We start from the raw sequence: 22,778 nt of genomic DNA, 5'->3' as shown, positions 1-22,778 counted from the left end.
CTTCGTAGGGTAGGGAAAAGAAGCCAGTGGCTCTGTGGTGGAGTTGGGAAGACCATCGTTTGGCTCTGTAGTAGAGTGAGGGCAATGACCCAAGGCTCAGTGCTAAGGTCCAAGAGGTATATTTAAGGAATGAATTGGATGTAGAAAAGCCCAATGAAAAGCTATATTAAAAAAGTAAGTTCAGAGACGAAAATTACAGTGAATTATGACGCAGGGCAGGGCCGCCTGCCACCACGTCGATGTACTTACTTCTGTGCGCAAGGATAGGATGTCCTATTCCGTCGCCCAACTTATGAAGTTAACTATGGAAGACTGTGTAGACTCGGCACAGCTGCCCATTGTGTTAATGCGCCGGTTGGGGAGATCAGTGAGCTCTCTTTTGACCGGCCCATTGAGTAGCCACGTAGTAGGTAGCCAGAGGCTCCCTTTTATAAGGAGAGATGGTCAGTGGGAGACTCTGGCCAAGATTCACCATTATAAGCCATAGGCATATCTCCTAACCTTCTTTGTCTATGGCTTGTGATGGAGAATCTTGGCCAGGTGTCTCAAAGCAAGCAGTGAGATGGAATACCTGGTGCTACTTCAGGGGCTTGGATGTATGGAGGTGAAATGACCATGGCAAATACCAATGACCCATCACCTCCCCTTTATTAAACACAAAGTATATTTGTAACACTATGTCAAAAAAATGCACATACATGTATCTAGTGTGGTTCTGTATACTGTTATTTATTTTGCTATTTATTTAACCTCTAAGAGTAGCAGAGGCCATTTGGTGAACCAAGATGTCGGCTCCTTCTAGAGGAAGGAATCTTATAAAGAAAGATGGAGATGGGGGTTTCAACAGGCGGGGTGCTAGGAGGGAAATTGACACAAAGTAATAAAAAAGGAGAGACAAAGTTATGTCTTCAAGGATCAGTCCTAATAAAACACTGTAGAATTTTCAGCAATTTGCTTTCTCAGCAGAGCTCCTGGGTCCGACCAGCTGCAGACCTTGGACTAAACCTTGAGGATTATTTGAGTTTTAGTTCAACATCAGTTATAGTTGATACAGTTTATAGAAACCCTAAATCTGAAATAAGTGCCTTTCAATGTTGAAAAGGTGAAGGTGAAGTCTCATAGAAAAATATATTTTCCTTCTTGAGCATAAACCCCAGCGCTGTATACTATAATAACCCCCCAGCAAGGTATACAATAATAACACCCAGCGCCGTCAACATGATATTATCGGTGACTTTCCCGGCTCAAACACCATACTGAGCTGATGCTTTATGGCGATGCTAATGAAGTCCGTTCCACCTTAGACTTTCATTAGTCAGAGAGTCTGACTGGGTGATTAAGATTGTTTCCCACAGGCGTTATGATAGGGAGTCAGGGTGTTTGTCTAGTAGATTGGGGGCTCAGATAACAGATCGAGAACTCCCTGAAAACATTATATTATGGGCCAAGAACTAAAACTGGTTGAATCTGATACTAGTGATAAAAATCATGGGAGATCCCCTTTTAACTGAGCTTCTAGCAAATTACTTACAAAACATTCGAATGCCTCTCGTTTCCCATTCTTTTAGTATCTTCCTTGTTCTCAAACTCCCCCTCTTTGTATTCCGACAACTCCCCCTCCTTCTACTTCACTCCGTCCTCTTATAATTACACTCTCTCTCCTCTTTATGCCTTATTGTATTCTCTCCATCCCCCCCCCCTCTAGTTGCCAAATTCCCCCAACACCTTTTTATATTTAGAACAACTTATTCCTGTCTCCGAATTCCGTCAATCTTCTCCGGAATGGTGCATCCCCCTGCAGATTCTCCCTCGCCCCCTTTCTCTTAAATCGCATCTAATCCCTGTACTGTTTGATTCTTCATTGATCATCTTGGGTATCCGTTACACAAAGGCTTCAATCATTGGAGGAAAAGGGGGCTTCTCTCCGTTTGACTGTAGATCAGATCCCTTAGAAAAATCTGCACGATTAGATAAAAAGAGACAAGATGGAAAAAAAAGAAATGGACGGGTTGAAGGGTTTCTCAGATCTGAATGTAATTTATACAAGGATCACTATTTGCCGCAGGTCACGTTTCTTGTCTCCTAACAATACTACTATTGATATAAATCTCTCTATGGCACTTGGGTATTTATTTCGGCTTCATTTATCTGTATTATTGGCCATTCTATTTAGGTTAGGTTTGTCCATAACGCTGGCATCTCTTGGTACCGTGGCTATGATACTACGATGGCTACGATTCTACGATAGTAAGCAGGAAAACAAGAGGAGGCATTGTGCCCAAGAGACATTCCTCCATACCATGTAGATATCTAGACAAAGGAAAGTGAAACCCAGGCCTTTTTAGGTTCTTTTTATAAATCTACTGTACACATTAACCCTGGATATATTTCCCAGCCAAAACTGTAATTGCACCCCCTATATTTTCATTTATAACCCCCCTTTTAAATCTATGGAGACCCTTCATTGTTTGATCACATTCTATTTTCCTTCTGAACATTCCATTTCATCCATGTCTCTTACCACCCCTATCCTTCAGTCTCGCTGTCCACCTCTGTCCTAGGGGTCCAACTGATCTAATTATTTCTAAGATAATCTTTTCAGCTTGACCACACATCAAACTTGCCATATTCATTTGGGCTGAGAAAACGGCCAAATCTTAGCACAATATGGGACAGTAACCTCGAGGAGCCCGGCTGGATACAGTAATCACACCAGCAGAGCGACCAGATAATTCTTGGTGACACATATTGTCATGCAAATGCGTACAATGATACAGAGTAAAATAACACACGGTGATAGAATATCTCTTAATGGCAGCTATATTATCACGCAGCTTCATATAATATAGACTATTACCATAAACAGTTATACAATGTATCTTTCGGGTAGACTTATTACTACGCAAGGTGATGCGAGAATCTAATACGACACAAAACAATAGCGCAAGCCATTAACTAATACAATATAACAAGAAGAGCATTCAGTAATCTTAAATTGTTGCCAATTGAGTTTGTCTTACAAATGAAGTGTTCAAGCATTCGGGCTTGTTTGTTAACTTCACTATGGAGTGTGGGTTGAATCTAAATGATCACAATGGTTAGGCTGGTTATAGCGAATGGCGACTACATCATGTTGGGAAAATGTTATATTGGAAAGAATGTTGAACAATCGCACAGTTCTACTGGATTGGATTTTTATGTTAGTTTGAGATGGTCAGAGGTCCCCTACAGGGACATCAATGGCTTGTTGAAGATCATAATGCCAATGGGACATTTAGAGATTAAATTTACCAATTCCAAAGTTTTGGCAAGGTTAAACTCAAACTGGAAAATACACCATTTTACAGTACTCGTTGGTGTCTAAGGTGCTTTGGAACCCACGAAGGAGGATATGCCAAGACATTTTGGATAATGCTGTGCTTTCAACTTTGTGGAAACAGTTTGGGGAAGACCCTTTCTATTCCAGCATGACTGTGCCCCAGCGCACAAAGCAAGGTCAATAAAGACATGTTTGGATGAGTTTGGTGTGGAAGAACTTGACCGGGTGTAGGTAAGGCTTCGGTTGACGTTGAAGTTTAGGCCAACACACAAGAACGGTTTCTACTAGAGTCTGTCTTAATATCAATCAAAGGATGTCGAGATATGGAAGCTCCTATGAAGTCTTAGGCGTTTTGGGAACCTGAGCAAATGGTAGGCTACAGAAGCTTTTTTTCATCCAGCGAGATGAAGAGTTGGTGGTCTCTTCTTGGACCTAGGAGTTTTTAAACGCTCATGTGAGTCTTACCATATGAACGAAGGTTACTAATCTCAAACGTCTCTAGGACCAACAAGGCAATCTTATATTTTTTGGAGCTGAAATATGACAGCTGAGGGTTCAGTTTATTAACAATACATCTTGGGAAGGTGGGCTGGTACAGGAGAGCTGAGCACAACACGTCTTTTGCCAGACATTATTTCCAAAGCTGACTTTGCATAATTCAATTGTTCTATGTTTTTCTGCACTTATTGCGCTTTTGGGGATACACACTCAGCAATTTTGCTTCTTAATTAGAAAAGTAATAAGCCCACATTAATATTAATAAAAACGTCAAACCCGACAGCAGAGAAGACCCCACCGGCCTTCGCAATCTGACCCGTTTTTGCCCAAATTTGAATTCCAGTGCTGTGGAATCAGCAACACTCATACAGTTACACTAGAATGGTTAATCAACGGAGCAAAAAAAAGCTGTTTATATGTCATATTAACACATTTCTCAATGCTTTAGCGGTTTTTGAATACTTAATTACAAGTTTTACTACAGATCACTTGTCTTTGAAGCGTTATGCTCATTATATATTCCTTCTCATCACACTATGTTTTTTTTGACTATTTTTCACCAAATTGTTTTACAAAATGCTTTTTTTTTTTTAAATTAAAGATGCAGTTCCACCTACTCTGCAAATGTAACTTTTTATGTCTAAATGCAGCATGAGGAGTATGAAATGCCCAAACCTTTCCTAGAAATAATTACTTCATCATGCTAAATTTTTTGCCTCATTTGTCATGTCATGTGGCACAAGAACGAGCTCTGATTGGTTGGTTGTCCCCAAAAATCAGTTCAAGCTTCTGTGTTGTTGTTTTTTTAAAAACATGTTAAAAATAATAAAATGACAAAGCTAAGGTTTACTTGCTAGAGAGTGCAATCAATGTTTAATGTTATCTCTAATACGGTAAATTTTCCACCGGCTTCTATTTTGGATTCTAAAAGAGTATTTTTGGATAAGAAACTGATACATTTTTCACAGGTTGAACCAGGAGATGTTTCTTCTCCTCACTGACACGTCTTCTTTCGTGTAGTCGATGAACCTCTTGAAGTATCTGAAGGTGGGAATTTGCTTGGAGTTCATTCAGACACCGGGGTAGAGATTTCACACTAGAACAGCTTGCAAACCAATTATTTAGCACTGAAAATCCAAAATGAGTCCCCGAGAGGTCATGTAGAGAGATGGCGTTCGGCAGTAGGTATCTATCATGTCTGGAAAATAAGGCTCCGTAAGAAAAACAACATTTGTCCTTCAGACAAAGGGGAAGCGGGTCGGTGACGATAGCAAAGAATGATGTGTAAATGAGGCAAAACAGGTTATAAGCACAGTGTTACCTCATCAAACTTTACCGTATTAAGTCATTAAGCAAAATGCCAACTGCGTAGCTTTGGATTTTTTTATCTTCCACCAGGAGAATCCAGCATAGTGCTCAGGAGGCCAATCCGTCCCATTGAGTGGGAAATCCTACAATTTTGTTTTATTTCTAGTATCAGATTAAGAATAAGTTTTCATTAATATTGAGCTTTTTTTCTTTTTTTACAGCAGTTGTAGTTTTTGTCCTGTAATATAATGTTTACAGGCAGCTTTCACAGTCCTCACTCTGTTTTCTGAGCCCAATCTACTAGACAAACACCCTGACTCGTTACCATCATACCTGGGAACATCCAGGCTCCGGCTACCTTGAGCCTCTTCTTTTCGGGTAGTGGTTGGGCAGGTGTACTAGCGTTGGTGGGCTGTATACAGTGCTGGGGGGGGGTTATTTTACTGTATACAACGCTGGGGGGTTATTACTGTATACAGCCAGGGCCGGCCCAAGACAAAATGCAGCCTGGGGCGAATTTTAAAATGCCGCCCCCCCCTTATCTACCCTTCCTCTCCCTCCGTCCCTGCCCCCCCATTATCTACCCTTACCCCCCCCTTGTACTTACCTTTCACCAGTCCTGCGGCGAGTCTCCCTGTTCGGTCTCAGTGCCGGCTTGTAATGCTGAGCCCCGGAAATGAGGTAATCTTCCGGCACTCAGCATTACAAGCCGGCACCGAGACCGAACAGGGAGACTCGCCGCAGAGGAGAGAGAGAGGGGCGCCGAGCGGGTACTGACAGCTTGGTAAGCGAAAACCACTCGGGGCCCCTTTCTCTCTCTTTCGCTTTAAAAAAAAAAAAAAGGGCTTGGGGCGGCAAAGTGCCGCCCCTTCAAAAGTGCCGCCTGGAGCGGTTGCCCTACTCGGCTCCATTGTCGGGCCGGCCCTGTATACAGCACTGGGGGTCATTACTGTATACATGGCTGGGGGTTATTACTGTATACAGCCTGGGGGGTTAATACTGTATACAGCCCTGGGGGGTGTTATTATACTATATACAGTGCTAGGGGGTTGATCCTGTATACAGCACTGGGGGTTATTAATGTATACAATGTTGGGGGTCATTACTGTATACAGGGCTGGTGGTTATTACTGTATACAGAGGCTGGAGGTTATGCTCAACTACAAGAAGATTTTCTTTTTCATGGAATTTGTAATCTATATTATGTAAATTTATATGTATTTTTAATTAGATTATTGGATTATATTTGATAGGTTATGATGGTTTTTTTTCTAGTGAATTGGGCTAAAATAAGAGCTAATACTAAAAATGCCAAATAGCCCGTAGCAAATGTATAACTGATAAGGACATTGTACTACGTGAAACGTATGATTGTTTTGAAGCAGAAAATGCAAGTTTTTTGTCTTTTAATATAATACGATAAAGCGTATGCTCTGAAATCGCTATTAAAGGGCCGGGGAGTCGGAGCACCATAGCTATGAAATACCCACCCGTCTAAAAGCAGTTGTCCTTTTTGTGATTCTGTTGACTAAATCCCTTTTAACTAGACATGAACTGGAGAACGGCGCATAATTTCCCAGTCCGGGCCATAGCTGAATGGTTCTGGATGGTTTTGAGGCAATTAAGTTAATTACCTTAGTTTTCAGGGGCTTCCCTTGCGGGCTTTGAATGGCAGCCTTTCATTTTGAGATAAAACAATTTCTATCGGTTTACTTTTATTGAAAGTCAAGTTTGCAATGCGGAGAAAAAAACAATCTAGCTTGTTCTGGGTCTAGTATTATTATTCATGGCTTTTAAATGAGTAAAAACGTGGTCTCTCTGGTCCCGTGGAGTCTTGCAGGGCTGATTTTAGCTTTAACCCTTTATCAAACCTGCGAACGTTCCCACTTCTCCGGGTCGTCACCCTTTTCCTGCGGGTCGTGGAATTGGGGTCCTGACACCCCCCACTTATTTACCCCTTAAATTGGGGGGGGGATCCACGACGTCAGCACAAATGCCCACCGACGTCAGTGGGGCCACTAGTGGCGTCAGTGGGACCACCAACTAAAGTAAGCAGGTAGTCCTGGTCGTGTCCCGCAAGGTTAGGCTCCGGGTAGCCAGAGGCCAAAAATACCCAGGTAAAGTATTTTGCAAAAACTCAACGCAGGGGGCGGAAATCCTACTGGGAAAAAATAAACCCACTGGGGAAAAAAATATACTGCAGGCCAGGCACTCGATGAAACATTTATTTTAATGTAATGTTTGAATATTTCACACAAGGCGATGCTTCGGAAGATAATTTAAAGACCAAGGAGTCATTAGCCGCTCAGGAGTAACTAATAGTCCCAGCAGGGAACATTCTGCTGCGAACTTGGCAAGTGGCAGTGCTGTGTGAGTCAAGGTTTGTGCTGAGAAGTCAGAAATAGGTAGAAAGCGAGGTACCCCGAGGATTTGGATTGGGCGTATTTATTCATAAAATTATTTCCGGCCAACCGTTTAAATGGCATTTCATTAAACATCTCAATTGGTCCAAAGATCCAGCAGCACAAGCCTACAATAAGGTCTTTTTAACCACTAATAACGATCGAGAGGTATCAACAAGGTTCTTTTTGAAAAGGAGGTAATACTTTTACTTTTGATTTGAAAAAAAAAGAGGGAAACCTTCACAGTTACTAATTAACAAGGATCCGATTTGACGCTTTGAGTTTCTTCTTTTATGGACTGTTACTTGTTCACGTTCCTGAATGCTATCGTAGATTATATGGGATTATATCAGCCTATGATAATTGCAGTTGTTCTTCAAGAGGTCATCCGAAATGGGACATCAGAGATTGGTTTATTAATGTGTGAAACTCCCTTAACCAGCAAACGACACGCCTGTCCAACGACACACGCAAATACTCATGAGAAGTGACCCTTTTTAAACTTTATTCTATAACTTTTAGCGACATACAAGCTGGAAAATAAAATAAACAGAAGCTGTAAAAGCCAAATCAGGATGGATCTTCTGGTTATGTTTTTAGTATCTCTTAATATACTTGCCCTCAGGAAGAAGCTTGCTTGATGAACCTTGGAAGGGTTTCTTTGGGTTCTCTGGCTTCCATATCGAGCTTGCACCGCGTGCAGTTGGGTTAGGGTTTTGTAGCTATGGTGGCATGCAAGCCGGATATGGTGATCTTGGCATAACAATCTTGCACCTGAAGAGTGTAAGACTGACACAATTCACTATTCCGTGGACACTTTAGTTCCAAATAGTTATATCACAAAGTCTCTGTGTGTTCACTCCTCTAGCCGTGGCTACTGCTTCACCAAAACAATCAAAATTATACAAATCAACTGTATTAAACATATTGGGGAGAAAGCTATGTATTCTTTTTCCGGACTCTCTTATTAATTATGTGTACAGGACAGGATTGCCCTCAGGAATGGAGGGGCCCAGGGCAAGCAGAGTTTGTGGGGCCCCTCAAATCATGAGAACAGGAGAACATGTCTAAGTTCAGGCAGCAGTAACTACAAGAGTCTGAGTTCTCTGTAGACCCAATCCCAGGCCTTGGCTCCAGGGACACCAAAATGAAAATCTCCACCTTTTATTTATTTTACATAAGAGACTAAAAGGTGAAATTCAAGGCCATCGTGGAATGATAAAAAATAATTATTTGGCTATTAAAAAAACATTGTTTTATACACTAACACAGTAAAGCATTTCAGCAAATGGTTTGGAGGCCGTCATTGTCGCCAGTCATGTGATATTTTGGTGACATCCATCAGTTGAAAAAAATCAACTGATGTATTATAGTCTGTCCCTTTAAAAGGGACTTTGCATGTCCTCTAACTCGCCGGCACTCACATGCCCTCGCAAACAGTATATTTATTATGTAATTTAGACTCTGTATAACACAGGCTGGGAAATTAAGTATTCCAGACAATGGCACCTTTTGGGGCACTTCAATCTTTTTTCCATTTTAGGTTGTTCTTGAGTAAACCCACTTTACACTGTCTTGGTTTGTTTGATTATGTTTTAATATTCCTATGTATTTTGCCAATAGCTTTTCCTTCAATGCATTCTTAATTAAGTTTCTTGAGGTTTTAGAAAGAATTACCTCTCTGGAGTGGTTTTCTTACCATCGGCATAGACTCAGTTGTGTAATGAGATCTGAGTCACCTACATTAACCCGAAATTCATAGTGCTGTATTATTGATCAGAACATTGGCTACTGTATAAAACCCATTGTGTTTGTACTTTCAGTCCGAAATCTTTCTGTAATGTAGAATATATCGTGATTAGTCAGCATAAAATGTATTAACTCTCTGAATACAGTAATGTTTAGCTGGCCACGGTAATGTATTCAGAGACATGTGGAAGATTTAGAAATATGATTTCCAGACATCACTCACATTACAACTGATTCCAATGAGCTTCTGCTGTGGAAGGGGAAGAGCTAGCCCTGTATGATGTATACAGTGAGATGACTTTCAAGAAACCTCCTATCTTACCAGACATTAAACAGGGCTCTTCTTGAAGAACCCCAAATTTGTGCCAATAATTAGAATTTCTACTACAGAGGTACTTAGCCTTTTCATGTTACCTGTCATTTTCTTGAAATACTGGAAAAATGCATTTACTGGCATTAAAATGTTTATTTTTTTTTAATGCTGATGCATAGTCTTCTTACCAGCTTTTGGTAAAAATAAAATTAAACTGCTGGCAGAGTATTCCGCCCCGGTATACTGTTTATTTCTAGGTGAAGCGTCCATGGAAATATTCGAACGGTAAGAGAATAAATGCAGCAATCGCAGTCTGTAATAACAGCCATTATTCCGCAGCCCTGTATTTTAAGATGAATAATCCCATTTGTCTTATTCTGCTATTTAGCGGTACATAATATGAATTTTTTAATAGCTCTAAAATGTTGGCCAAACATACTAATAATTCCTAATTAAACATTTGTCCCCAGTGGACCTGTATTTTTCTTTTATCAACCGTGCTTAGAATGTAAGGCCATTAAGCTCAAGTGAAGGATCCAGTAATAGCAGGCCCGTGGCTCCATTCACATAGAAATGTATTTGATTTGAGAAAAAAAGATCAATTTGCAGTTTATTGATTCAATAGTGTCATACATTTGATTTACAAAATTCATTTATCAGGTATTCATCCCTCCCTCATAAGCCTTTGTATTATTCCATATACCCTTCATATAATGCCTCCTATTACTCGGTATAACCCACTCTATAACCCCGCCTATTGCTCCACATAACCCGTCCTATAACCCCTCCTATTACTCCACATAACCCGCCCTATAACCCCTCCTATTACTCCACATAACCCACCCTATTACTCCCCCTATTACTCCATATAACCCGCCCTATAACCTATCCTATTACTCTGTATAACCCACTCTATAACCCCGCCTATTGCTCCACATAACCCGTCCTATAACCCCTCCTATTACTCCACATAACCCGCCCTATAACCCCTCCTATTACTCCACATAACCCACCCTATTACTCCCCCTATTACTCCATATAACCCGCCCTATAACCTATCCTATTACTCTGTATAACCCACTCTATAACCCCTCCTATTACTCCACATAACCCGCCCTATAACCCCTCCTATTACTCCACATAACCCACCCTATTACTGCCCCTATTACTCCATATAACCCGCCCTATAACCTATCCTATTACTCTGTATAACCCACTCTATAACCCCGCCTATTGCTCCACATAACCCGTCCTATAACCCCTCCTATTACTCCACATAACCCGCCCTATAACCCCTCCTATTACTCCACATAAGTGGTTTCAGGGTGCAGTGTTGCCAAACCAGGCCAATACAAACTTTGACGTGGAAACAAAACATTATATTTCTAAACAGGAAGAGAGATTTCAGCTTCTTCCTGTCTGAGATCATGTGTTTTGCTTAATTATTCCCATATCCAGGAAGTATTAATCCCGGGCAGGTTCTTCAAAAATTCCAAAATCCGTATAGTTTCTCTGATCCGGGGGGCACCTCCGTGGCACGCACATCGTTCCCTATAAATCTATAACACGGATACCGTCATTTGCAACACCCTTCAACAATCAATTCTCAAAGTCATCACCTGCAGGAAATCAATCAATATGTCTCTCAGTAAACCGATGGTCAAACTGTACAGATTGTGTGCTCTAAACCCTGCAGACTGAGACCTGTTGCTTCTCTACCAACTAAATTGTGTGATTCTCTCCAATAAAAATGATGTTAAGAGAATTTCCTGGCATTCTATAAATAAGAAAAAGGATGGACGATACCCAGATTCTAGTTGAATGTATCCAGAAATTTTTGGCAGGCCTCGTATCCACGTGCCATGTGGATGAGAGACAATCTCGTGGCCCTTTGGCTGAAAGAAACGCTCCCTCTTTTGGCTGCATCTCTTAGCCTTGGTGTATCAAGAATTTCTTTGAAATGACTGAACCCGTGTGAACCAGGATTCTATTCGTAAACCGGTACGAGAAGGAAAAGCGTTGGTTAAATTACAGAATGGGATGACCTGGATAGTGCATTAAATGTCTGCTTCACTCTAGAATCCCGTCAACATGTTGCTACAGCCGATTCAAGATTCTCATGTAACTCAAACAAAGATTACAGGCACAGCACATACTTCGGACTGCCTTGGTACATAGAACTCATTTTAACTGCTGACCCCTACCAGTTTCTAGAGGTGAACATCTTTCATGCTTGTCATAGATCCATAGTACTCACCGGTTTGAAATCCCTGTGGTTGCACTCGCGGCCTTTGAACTTACAGTACAGCATCATTTCTTTCAAGTCGTGACCAGTCCTTTCTATGAACTCCCCCATACAGAAGGTCTTGGGTTTGAAGTGCTTAAACATGGTCTTCTCCTGCAGAATGGCTAAGACATCTGGGTCAGCCAAGTGAGGTTCCACAATTTGCCCGTTGACATCCAGGAGCTCCAACAGCTCTCCGGCATGGTACAAGTCATTGGTGGTGATCCTGGAGAAGCGATAAGAGTTGATGTTGCAGATGGTGACAGCTGGGAATACCAGACTGTCGGCTACCACTTGGTCTACTTTGGTGACATGTTGGTAGGAAAAGTAAAAGGCCACTCTCTCGGAACTCTCAAGAAGGAGGAGGCCCAGGGAACCCACAAATGCCACCGTCCACAAGAAGCGGCGGAGTGTCAGGGGACCATAGACAAAGATGTGGCGGATCCCGTGAAGTGTGGATGTGTTGGCAAAGATCTGAATGTTGGAAGGGTGAAAGCTTCCCAAACTATCCTCGCTGGGGGTTTCCTTCAGATCCATCTTTCCACCAGGGAGGTGTAGGTTAGTCACCTCCAGTTTCTGTTTTTTTTAAATCCTCCCTACATCAAACAAGAGAAGCAGACCCACACAGTACCCCCCTCCTTCCCTCCTAGATGCTGTCAACTCAATGATCGACTGTTGGGGGTAATTGTTTATAAATAAAATCCATAGAAACTCTGGCTGTAGGTTTCTTCATTGCGATAAGGAGGGTTCGATGTGCGTGGGGAGACACTAAGGTGAGGTCGAACTGCTGTGGGTGGGGAGAGAAAGATATTCCGGCCAATAGAAGCGGAATTCATCTTTCTCTCTCTCTCTCGCTCCATCCCCACCTCGTTCTCACGAGCAGACAGAGAAGAAATGTGATTAAACAAGCCAAGCAGCCCGATGAATAAAAAAAAAAAAAAAGATTTCAAACCAGCGTACAGCAGTGTATGCGCGTTAACTAGCGGAGCAGACAAGCTTGGCTTTTCCCCGGAGGAGGATATCATAGAAGGTTTATTTTCTTAATGACCGATCTCTGGAATTAATGCATCTCTCTCAGTTCTCTCATCCATCCACCTTCCCTCTGCCTCGACAGCAGTCCTCGATGTGAAAGCAGCAGAGGTGACGAGAAGGAGCTGAGTATACATGCATCACATCCCCTCAATGTATTTGTCTGCATATCCATTACAGACCATTGTAGGACAGCAGCACACACTAACACTGTAGGGAAACTATAGGAGGGGGTTACTTCAGTTGCCTTCAGGGCAGTAATAAACTGCAAAAGTCACAGCTGGAGAGTTGCATTATTATTTTTTTTATCTGCAGTTTTTTATTTTCAGCTCAGTAACACACCAGGGGAAAAGCAGATATATCTCAAGCATTAAAAGATTTGTTTGCTGACCTGGAGGCTGAAAATGTGTCCTGGGTATTGTTGTTATGTGTGTGCCAAGTTTCCTTTTTCCCCACACACATACACACGCTAACCTTCCAATCAGGGCCGGCCCAAGACTTAATGCCACCTGGGGAGAAGTTTTAAATGCCGCCCCCCCCCTTAAACTTCTCCGACGCCATTATCTACCCCCCCCCTGTACTTACCTTTAAACGGTGCTGCGGCAAATCTCCCTGCTCTGCCACGGTGCCGGCTTGTAATGCTGAACACCTGAAATTGACGTCACTTTCGGCCCTCAGCATTACAAGCCGGCACCGAGACCGAGCTAGAGGGCTCGCAGAGGAGAGAGAGGGGCGCTGAGCGGGAAAGCGAAAACCACTCGGCGCCCCTCTCTCTCCTCCGCTTCAAAAAAAAAAGCGCTTGGGGCAATTGCCCCACTCGGCTCCATTGTAGGGCCGGCCCTGCTTCCAATACAATCCTTTTAATGGACGCACATGTCGCTGGTTCTGTTCTGCAACAAAAAAAGTAACAAATTCTATAAGCCGGTCTGCGAGCAGGTTGGAAGCTGGGAATAAAGGTAATAAATTAGGACGAATGATACCCTACTGTGCAGGAACACAGAAACCGCATGCAAGTGATCGGCTGTCAGTGTGCTCCTTCTTAATACCCAGCTCAAAACTGACAGTTGCAGTCTCTTTGGTATCTATAAGCTTAAAATGATGGCAGCTCTCCAAACATAAACAAGTCAGGCATGAAAGATTCTGCCCCTGTGGTTGAAAAAATGAGATCAGTATATAATGTCTTCATCTGAAATAAAATGTTTAAGCAGCAAAATGTGATACATTGGCAAAATCTGCCAATCTTAAAGTATGACAGGCTGGAAAAGTCGATAGAGCATGCTGGGGGTGGGAGTCCAACACTGCTTAAAATGTCCAGAGGGTTTACGATAAATGATAAATACAGTTAAAACCTGGATAACAAAAATCTAAAAGCTCGAGGTTCGATAAGCATAGAATATTTACTAGTAGGGAACAATGGTGTTCAAATCTCATTACCACACTAAGGTCATGCTTTATGATACGTCTTATGCAAGTCTGTCGCCGTCATTCCAAGGGACACCAGTGGACGCGGGACACCCCACCCCCCCATTTAAGGGGAAATGGGTCAGGGCCCTGCTCCCACGATGTTGAGGATTTAGCTGTCGACCTGAGTGAAACCTGGAGAGTTCCCAACTATGCCCATAAGCCAAAAATGTCATTCAAAGGTTTACACATTTTGCAGTGGCCCACATGGGGCTATTTTTGTTTGCCGAATGGATGAAACAGATTATAATATAGATTTTTTAAAGGCATTTTTCACTCTATTGCGCGACTGACGGCCCTGGTGGGGTTTAGACAGCTGGGGAAGATCAAAGTTCTCTCTTGAAACCGTCCCATTTATATTGCACCAAGCTCTGCAGGGTCGGAAGGACCCCTCCCCCGGGATATGATGTACCTAAAGAAGACATGAAGTTCCGGAGGAAATCCATCGGTAACATAGATGGGAGCGGCTTGTGGTAATGTCCTAGGTCAGGTCCAGAACAGTCACCCAAAAATACACCCCAGACTCTTGGTCCTCTTTGTGACCAAAATCTATGGGGTTGTCTTGTTTCCGACCCCACTAGTTGCTTCTCCAATGTTACCAATCACATGTTACAAAAATACTTCACCCAATAATACCTTTGTTTGTGAGGGTATGAATACCATAGTATTTTTTTTTGCCTTGGGTCAACTTAGATGTGAATCAAGCTCTGGCCATGACATAGAAAGGGAAATAAGCAGCTCAAATAGTCTGTTAGGGATATTTTATTGCGTTGATCTTCAGAGCATTTTGATCATGTTGTTCTTTCCAGCAAAGAAAGCTGTTAAATATTTAATATTTTGTGTGGTTTTTTTTCTCCAGGGGATCGGTGTTCTCTCGGAGTTTATAAAAATGTTGTTCTGCACATGGTTGATTTGGCGCATTAAGTGGCCGACGTGATCTTGTAAAGTACAATTTTCATAAACGCCTGCTTACGAACTCTTAGAAACTCTAGAGAAAGCGGAGAAACCGGCATTTTAAAGGCAGACGGGAACCAATGCATACAACTTCCCTGACTTATTTCTAACAAAATAAACCTTAGATTGCATGAATCTCCAACCCTCAGGCGTCTGATAACGACTCCTCATCCGGCTGTGATCTATGGATATCTTCCGCCTCCCCCGTAACTGCATTTAGTGCCATTTGCAATGCAACCCAATCCCTTATTGCATTGTTTAACCTGTGATTATTATAGGTAGCAAATAAGGATTTGATTAATAGGAGCTGGACTAAGAGTTTGACTGCACATTAAACACTTTATATTGATTGCTGGAGCATGAAGCCTGTATCTAATTTTTGTTGGACCACCCTTAGACACTATGGCAGGGAGGGAGCAGAGCTAATATACTCTTAGGGCTTTGGGTCAATGCTGCAGTTTGTTTTGCAATCGTGCAAAATAATTTTCACTATTTACACTATAACCTGCATTAATGGTGCGCTGATGACAATTAGTGGTGGGATAGAGAAGTCTCTGAAGTCTATAACGTGCATTGGTGGTGCACTGCTGACACCTAGTGGTTGGAAGGAGAAGTTTTCTCCCTTTGGGTACCGAAGCACTGGGACCCATTTCTATTACTGTATTGACATGTGACGTTGTAAATCTGCTTTATTTTAGTTTGATGTTTTTATGAGTTGCAGATTTTTTTTTAGCTCTGAATGGGTTGTATATCTTTACTTCTATGCACAAACGAGTACGCAGACTTTCAAATAATTCATATAATAAAATAATTCTATAAAAAATGTATCGTCCAAGACCCTTAGTGTAAAACTAGACAGAAGAGTTGTTACAATTTATTAAAGGGATAAAAAATATTATTTGTTGTTTGATGTAAATTATTGCTTGGAAACTGGAAATAGCGAACCGTCATTAACGCTTCTTAAAGAAAAAGTAAAGAAATATAGAACCTGATGACAGATCGACCCCATTCGGCCCCCGTCTAGTCTGCCCGTTTTTCCTGCTCTTAAGACTCAAACCTTAATCAGTCGTTGGTCTCGTCTTAGATTCAGGAGCCGTATGTCTATCCCATGTATCACTGTATTAGCCTCTACCACTTATGCTGGGAGGATGTTCCATTTATCTACCACCCTTTCAGTAAAGAAAAACTCCTTAGCTTACATCTAAGCCTCTGACTTTCTAGTTTTAGATTATGATCTCTTGAAACGTCTTACAAAATCTTGACGTGCTTAAACTAGAAGCCTTCAAGCTTAGGTCAATGAGCTTCTATGACCTCCATGTCCTGGAAGCTCATGTTAAATACTATACTTTCAGCCGTCAAAGTTATCATTTCCCCCCCCCTTTTGTGATTTCTGTATTATGAAGGTATCTTCACTTCCGTCTATTCTACCAGCTCACACCATGCTTTCTCTAAGTAGCCTTCATAAACCCTCTACATAATTCCTATATTCCTTGTCTTTCTAGAGATGTACAAGACTGAGGAACCAAGATCAAGCTCACCCCGAACACCCAAACGATTAAACGCCTTGAGACTGTTTCTCTAGAAGAAAGAAAAAAACTCTTGAAGAACATCCAAGTACGTTGTATGGACTTCCTGCCTATTCATTCCACTCTTGACTTGTAGGGAATAGAGTTACAATGTAATTGTTTTCTATTATCTCTCGGCTCTCTCTCTCATAGACAGTCTCTGAGTATTTCCAAAATGGTTTTTTCTTTATTTCTTAGATTTCAATGGAAACTGAGCGCAGTACATTTTTTCCACTTCAGTTTCTTTCTGTATTACAAGGATCGGTTATTTAGAGGAACTATTTGTTACATGTTACGTTTTCATAGACAGTTCCAAAGACGCAGAAGCAGTGATTGTAAAGAAAACTTTTCAACTCATGGGCGGACTGTGGTGGTTGGGATGCTTCCTGGTGCGCATCTAGTCTATACTCAATAGACTCAAACCTAAATCAGTCGTTGGTCTCCTCTTATTTTCAGGAGCCGTATGGCTATCCCATGCGTATTTAAATTCCTTCACTGTACTAGCATCTACTACTTCTGCTGGAAGGCTGTTCCACTTATCTATCACCATCATAATCAGCAAGAACTGTTAGATAAGCAAAGTGCTTATTGAAGAAAAATGCAAATCCAACCCCATATAGATAGGAAGGAGCAGAAGGTTTGGGGGTTGAATTAAGAAAGATAAAGTGCTTCCTACATCACCGTGTGATGCATTATTCTCATAATGAGTCGGGTAGAATATATGTGATCGGTTTCCAGCCACCGCTTTTGTTCATGGAGTGTCTGCCTTGTGAACAAACATCTGTTATTTGGTGGTGGTTTAGAAGTTTAATTACCTAACCATCTGCTATGTCTCCTTTTAATAATATTTTCTTCGTTCTGACAGGACTTGCTCTCCTATAATTTATTTCTTATTCCCGGCATTATGTTCTTTGTTTATATCGCTTTCTCTCCGTAGATTATGAAAAGAATTAGTAACACAATAAATTAAGAAAAGTAAAGTAAAATGAAGTGTAAAGCAATATGAAGTTTCTTCTCTGGTCCGTCAACCTTGGTCCATATGAATCATTAGGAGAGAGGAGCAGAAGATGGTAGGATGTCTCCTGGAATAAAGTGGCGATTGTGCCCTGGGCTCCTGGAGGGGGCCTGGGGGCCAGCCTCCTCCCTACAGACTATGGGCCCTGGCCTTGGAAGGGGTTCTGTTTTTGGGGAGGTGGGCAGGTGAGGTGAGGTCCATTGGGACTACTTCTTCCCCCGTTACAGAGTGCCGTGTTGCCCCAATTACCAGAGACTCTAAAGACTGTGGAGCTCGGACACAGAGTTGGGGTACCTGCATTTTGGGAAGGGGGTTGGTGTGTGGTGTTACTCTCCATCAGGTCACGACTAACAGGACAAAGACCTCCATGGCCACTATTTGCCCCAAGAACCGCCGATATCCAGCCAGTTTCGGCCAATAATAAGCGAGAGGTTCAGCAGTCGGAGTAGCGGAAGAAGCCGACTTTAGCGGATATACCTATCCGGGGTACCGAGATCCGTTCCAGACATGTTAGAATTTTGGAGGCCCATATTATTTGTAATAATGGAACAAAATGAAACACAATATGAAGCCAGCATTTCCTTCTGAAACAGATAAGGGAATGCAATGTCCATGAGTGGACCATAGAAGCCAGAAGCACCTATTAACTTGATAAGTTCTTCAAGCCACAGAAAAGAAGGAAAAAGATTCCGTAGAGCGCTATTACAATCAGAGAGACAGTTAAAAAATGAACAATAACCTTAATTTTATTGTCAAATTGTGTTTTAACACTCATTACGACAGACCGGTAGGGAAGGAGAAGACAGTCCTGATCTGACAATCTTACAATCTATTAGCGATAATAATATAGTGACACATTTTAATATTTACCTATTATAATCAGTCATACGACATGAGTCGTAACTTTGAATTATTAGCTTACTTTTAGCTTTATATTTTTAGATTAATTTAAGGAGGTAAGGAATCCCTTTATATCAGGGGCCTTCCCAGCTTAGGAACATAAAGGCAATATATAAACACAATATTTTGATGCGAGAAAAGAGTTGAAACGAATGTAAGTCGAATTTTCTGAAAATCAGGTATAAGCAGAAACTTGTTGTATCTCAACAAGTTTAACCCCCTCTCACCTGGAAGGAAGTTTGACGCTTTAACCACATAAAAAATATATAATATGCACTTGTGCTGTGATTATTTTTAAAATGTATGTAGGAGTAGATTTTTTTTTAAAAAAAAAGCTATTTTGGGTCATTCTCGTTTCGTCTGTGCAAAGGGTGTTGAGCGGTCCCAATTTTGCACGTTGCCAGAAGATATTATTCAATAAACATAGATATTGAGTACTTGAGACTAGTGGATGATTTCATCTTTACGTCAACGGAAGGGTGAGTGAGACATAAGGAGCGAGACTGCTTGGGTGAGGATAATTTGATAGTTGCTCTCATGTCCTTTCCTTCAAACCAATGAACATCATATTGGACATCATATTGATTCTAAACACTTTGATGAACCCCAACAATTACCTTTTTTTGTTCAAAAAAGAACACATCACCATTAAGGAGTTAAGGAGTCGGAGAATTTGAAGATATAACTGAATACATGATGGAGATACCAAAATGTGTTCTCTAGCCCATGGGACAGCCAATCTAAGTGAAAGTGGCCTTGATTGGTTGATGAGGTGGGCTTAGGATAACGGGACAGTGTGTGTCTGTGTGTTTATTTGGTTGGGGGCTATGGTGTTGGGATTCCGAGCCCGCAAAACCGATTCCTCAGTCATGGATGACCTGTAATTATTCCAGAGGAAGACCTAGAGGCCAAACCAAGAAGAAATTCATGGAATGGGAGCGATGCGTGACCGTACTGTCCCGTCCTCGCGTGCCATTATATTGAGAAACTATATAAAACAATAAATAATAACAATAATAATAATAATCAGTAATAATCAGCCCTGCTTTAGCTTTCCGCATGTTTGTTTTTATTTTTTATTTGTTTTAACATGACATCTACTGAATGTCCAGAAGAGGCCGCTCTACCCTTTCTCTAGAAAATGATAGAGACATAGAATCTGCCGGCAGATCGGCCCCATCCGGCCCCGTTTAGTCGTTCCGTTTTTCCTGCAGTAAAGACTCATTTTACAATCTGTGCAGAACTCCAATGATTCTCTGATGGCCTTTTCTTATGCCGATGCTAGGTTTGAGACTAATATGTTAAACCCGCTTAACCTCTTTAGTAACAGAGGGTAAAGCTCAAAGCTTCCAAAACTAATTCTCATTAAGTAATTACATATTACATATTATCAGAAAAAAAATTGAATGGTTAGGTAATTGGAAAGGACAAGAAGTCATTGACAAACTGGAAGGTCGGAGGCTTAGATGTAATGTAAGGAAGTTTTACTTTACCTAAGTTTGGTAGATAAGTGGAACAGCCTCCTAGCAGAAGTGGTAGAGGGTAATACAGTGAGGGGAGTTAAACATGCATGGGATAGACATATGGCTCCTGAATCTAAGAAGAGACCGACGACTGATTAAGGTTTGAGTCTTTACAGTAGGCATTCTACATGGTCTAATCCTACGTTTCTATGAAAAGAGCATATATGATTTTTTCCCATTCCGTACAAAGTTTTTAACATTTTTTTAAATATTTATAAGCGTAAAACATCTGAGCTGAGGGGGAATTGTTGCGCTAATGTCTGAATTACCCATTTAGCTTAATAGCACTCGGCAGGAATGGAATAGCTTTCGGGATAGATGACTAAAGTTCTGGATATTCCACTAGTGAAACGAACCTCCGTTCTGCTCTGTGTTATTATCCGTAGCTTCGTGATAAAATAAATCCTCCAAAAAATAATTGTTGATGGTCCAGTCAACCATCCGGGGGCTATAAATCCTTGTGTTTGGCATTAATACCCCTTGTAGCTAGTTGCCCTTGAAGGCCACTGAATGCCTATCCTAGTGGATGCATGATTATTACCAAGCAGCAGTAGTTTTGTGGATGAATGCTACAGTTAAACGGAATTTCATAACTTTAAGAATATTCTGAGATTAAAAAACTCCCTTAACGGCTTTTGTAATTATCCAAGATGAAGTAAAAAAAAAAAAAAACTTAAAAATAATTACCAGAAACCCGAAGCAGGTTATGTATGGTATCTGATTAGATGCCTGTTAGGGGCTATTTCCATTCCAAGTTGTGTGATGATGTCATAATTACAACACAAGTGGTTATTAACTATTGGAATTTATAGTCGGAAATAGTTTCACATTTTCCCACAGCGGGGTATCCTACAGATAATATTTTATTAATTCAATTAAATCAACATAAAAATGGTTTAAAAAAAATAAATAAGGGAAACATTGTGGCTAGTTGATGATCTATTCTAATTATATTATTATTATTAATATTAAAAATATTTTTTGCAAGGCATGCTTCTTTAAAAAAAAAATTTTTTAAAGCATTAAGTCATTGCAAAATCAACTTGCTTTTTCAATTTTCCCCTTATTCCAATTATATTGCGTAATCGTTGGCTTCCGAGTACAGACACGTAACGACCGAAAAGAAATTAAATAGAACGTAAGAATAACGATTGAAATATATTTAGAACATTTCAGCCCAAACAAACAACGTAATACTTAATAACCTAATCAATTGAGCTATCTGTATTTTTCCGATGGCGGTGCGGCGAACAATTTAAAATTTGGACCCTCCGGTCCCCATTCGCAGGCCGGTGAGGAGAGAGAATGGAAGCGAGAGGTAAAGTCATGTTGTTAATATATTAAGCCTGCGCGAGACAAATTGGATTTAAATTGGACATTAAATGCTGGCTTAGAGAGGACACCATGGTTCCACTTTGCGGCTCTGCCGGAGGTGATGAACTACTGACTCTACTCTATTCCGCCAATGCGGTGACCGAAATTTGAATCCCAGGCGGGAGGCAGGGATCAAAATCAATACTCGAGGAGAGGTGAGAGCAATCAATCAAATAAAGCACATTTTAAGATTTTTTTTTAATGGAGTTCACGTGTTTTGTCCTCCTTCTCCCCATGTGTGTGCGGTGCAAAAAAAGTGCATATATACGTATATATTTTTCAAAAAAGAGGGATGAAACATTAATTATAATTTCTGAGAGACATGAAAAATAGATTTGTTTTCCGTTGGTTCGGTACATTTTGTTGTGAATAACCATAATCATATGACAAAATCTATTGACAAAATTGTCTATTTCTATCTCCAGAAAGGGATTTACGTATAGAAAATATAAATTGTAAGTTTGCTGTCTCCAATTTAAGGAGGAATATTTGCAAATTATAGAAAAAAAATATTTTTAGAAGATTGCGGGCATAAATTACCATTTAGTGTACATTTGGTGTACCATTAGTGAACCATTTGGTGTGACCACCTTTTGTCTTTAAAACAGCATCAATTCCTCTAGGTACACTTAGTTTAAGGAACTTGGCAGGTAGGTTGTTCCAATCATCTTGGAGAACTAACAGCAGTTCTTCTTTGGATATTAATTCTGACCCTGTCTCTTCCTGTAATCCAAGACAGCGTTGATGATGTTGAGATCATGGTTCTGTGGGGGCCACACCATCTCTTCCAGGACTCCTTGTTCTTCTTAACGCTGAAGATAGTTCTTAGTTACTTTGGCTGTATGTTTGGGGTGTTTCATGCGGCAGGATAAATTTTGGGCCAATCAGATGCCTTCCTGATAGTATTGCATAACGGATAAGGATCTGTCTGTGCTTCTCAACATTGACGAGATCATTAAATCCTCAACTCCATTTGCTGAAATGCAGCCCCAAACGTGCAAGGAACAGCTCTTCGGCAAACAAACTGACCTCCTGCTACAGCCAAATATTTCAAAATTAGACTCATCAGTCTAGCGCACCTGCA

The 22,778-nt window shown here is 41.0% G+C and overlaps 1 protein-coding gene across 1 annotated transcript in view; it reads right to left on the bottom strand.

Moving 5' to 3' along the window:
- LOC149275619 (acid-sensing ion channel 2-like) overlaps positions 1-12,410 on the bottom strand; it is a 129,549-nt gene extending 117,139 nt beyond the window's left edge. Inside the window, exon 1 of the mRNA XM_089504498.1 lies at positions 11,847-12,410. Coding sequence (XP_089360624.1) covers positions 11,847-12,410 — 564 coding nt within the window. The remainder of the gene's footprint in view (positions 1-11,846) is intronic.
- Positions 12,411-22,778: the final 10,368 nt, after the last annotated feature.

The sequence above is a fragment of the Sceloporus occidentalis genome, unplaced genomic scaffold, assembly GCF_023333645.1.
Source record: "Sceloporus occidentalis isolate IW3139 unplaced genomic scaffold, rSceOcc1.0.p SCAF_274, whole genome shotgun sequence".
NCBI lineage: Eukaryota > Metazoa > Chordata > Lepidosauria > Squamata > Phrynosomatidae > Sceloporus > Sceloporus occidentalis.
The sequence above is the reverse complement of the archived record's forward strand: the minus strand, read 5'-3'. Positions and strand labels throughout refer to the sequence as shown.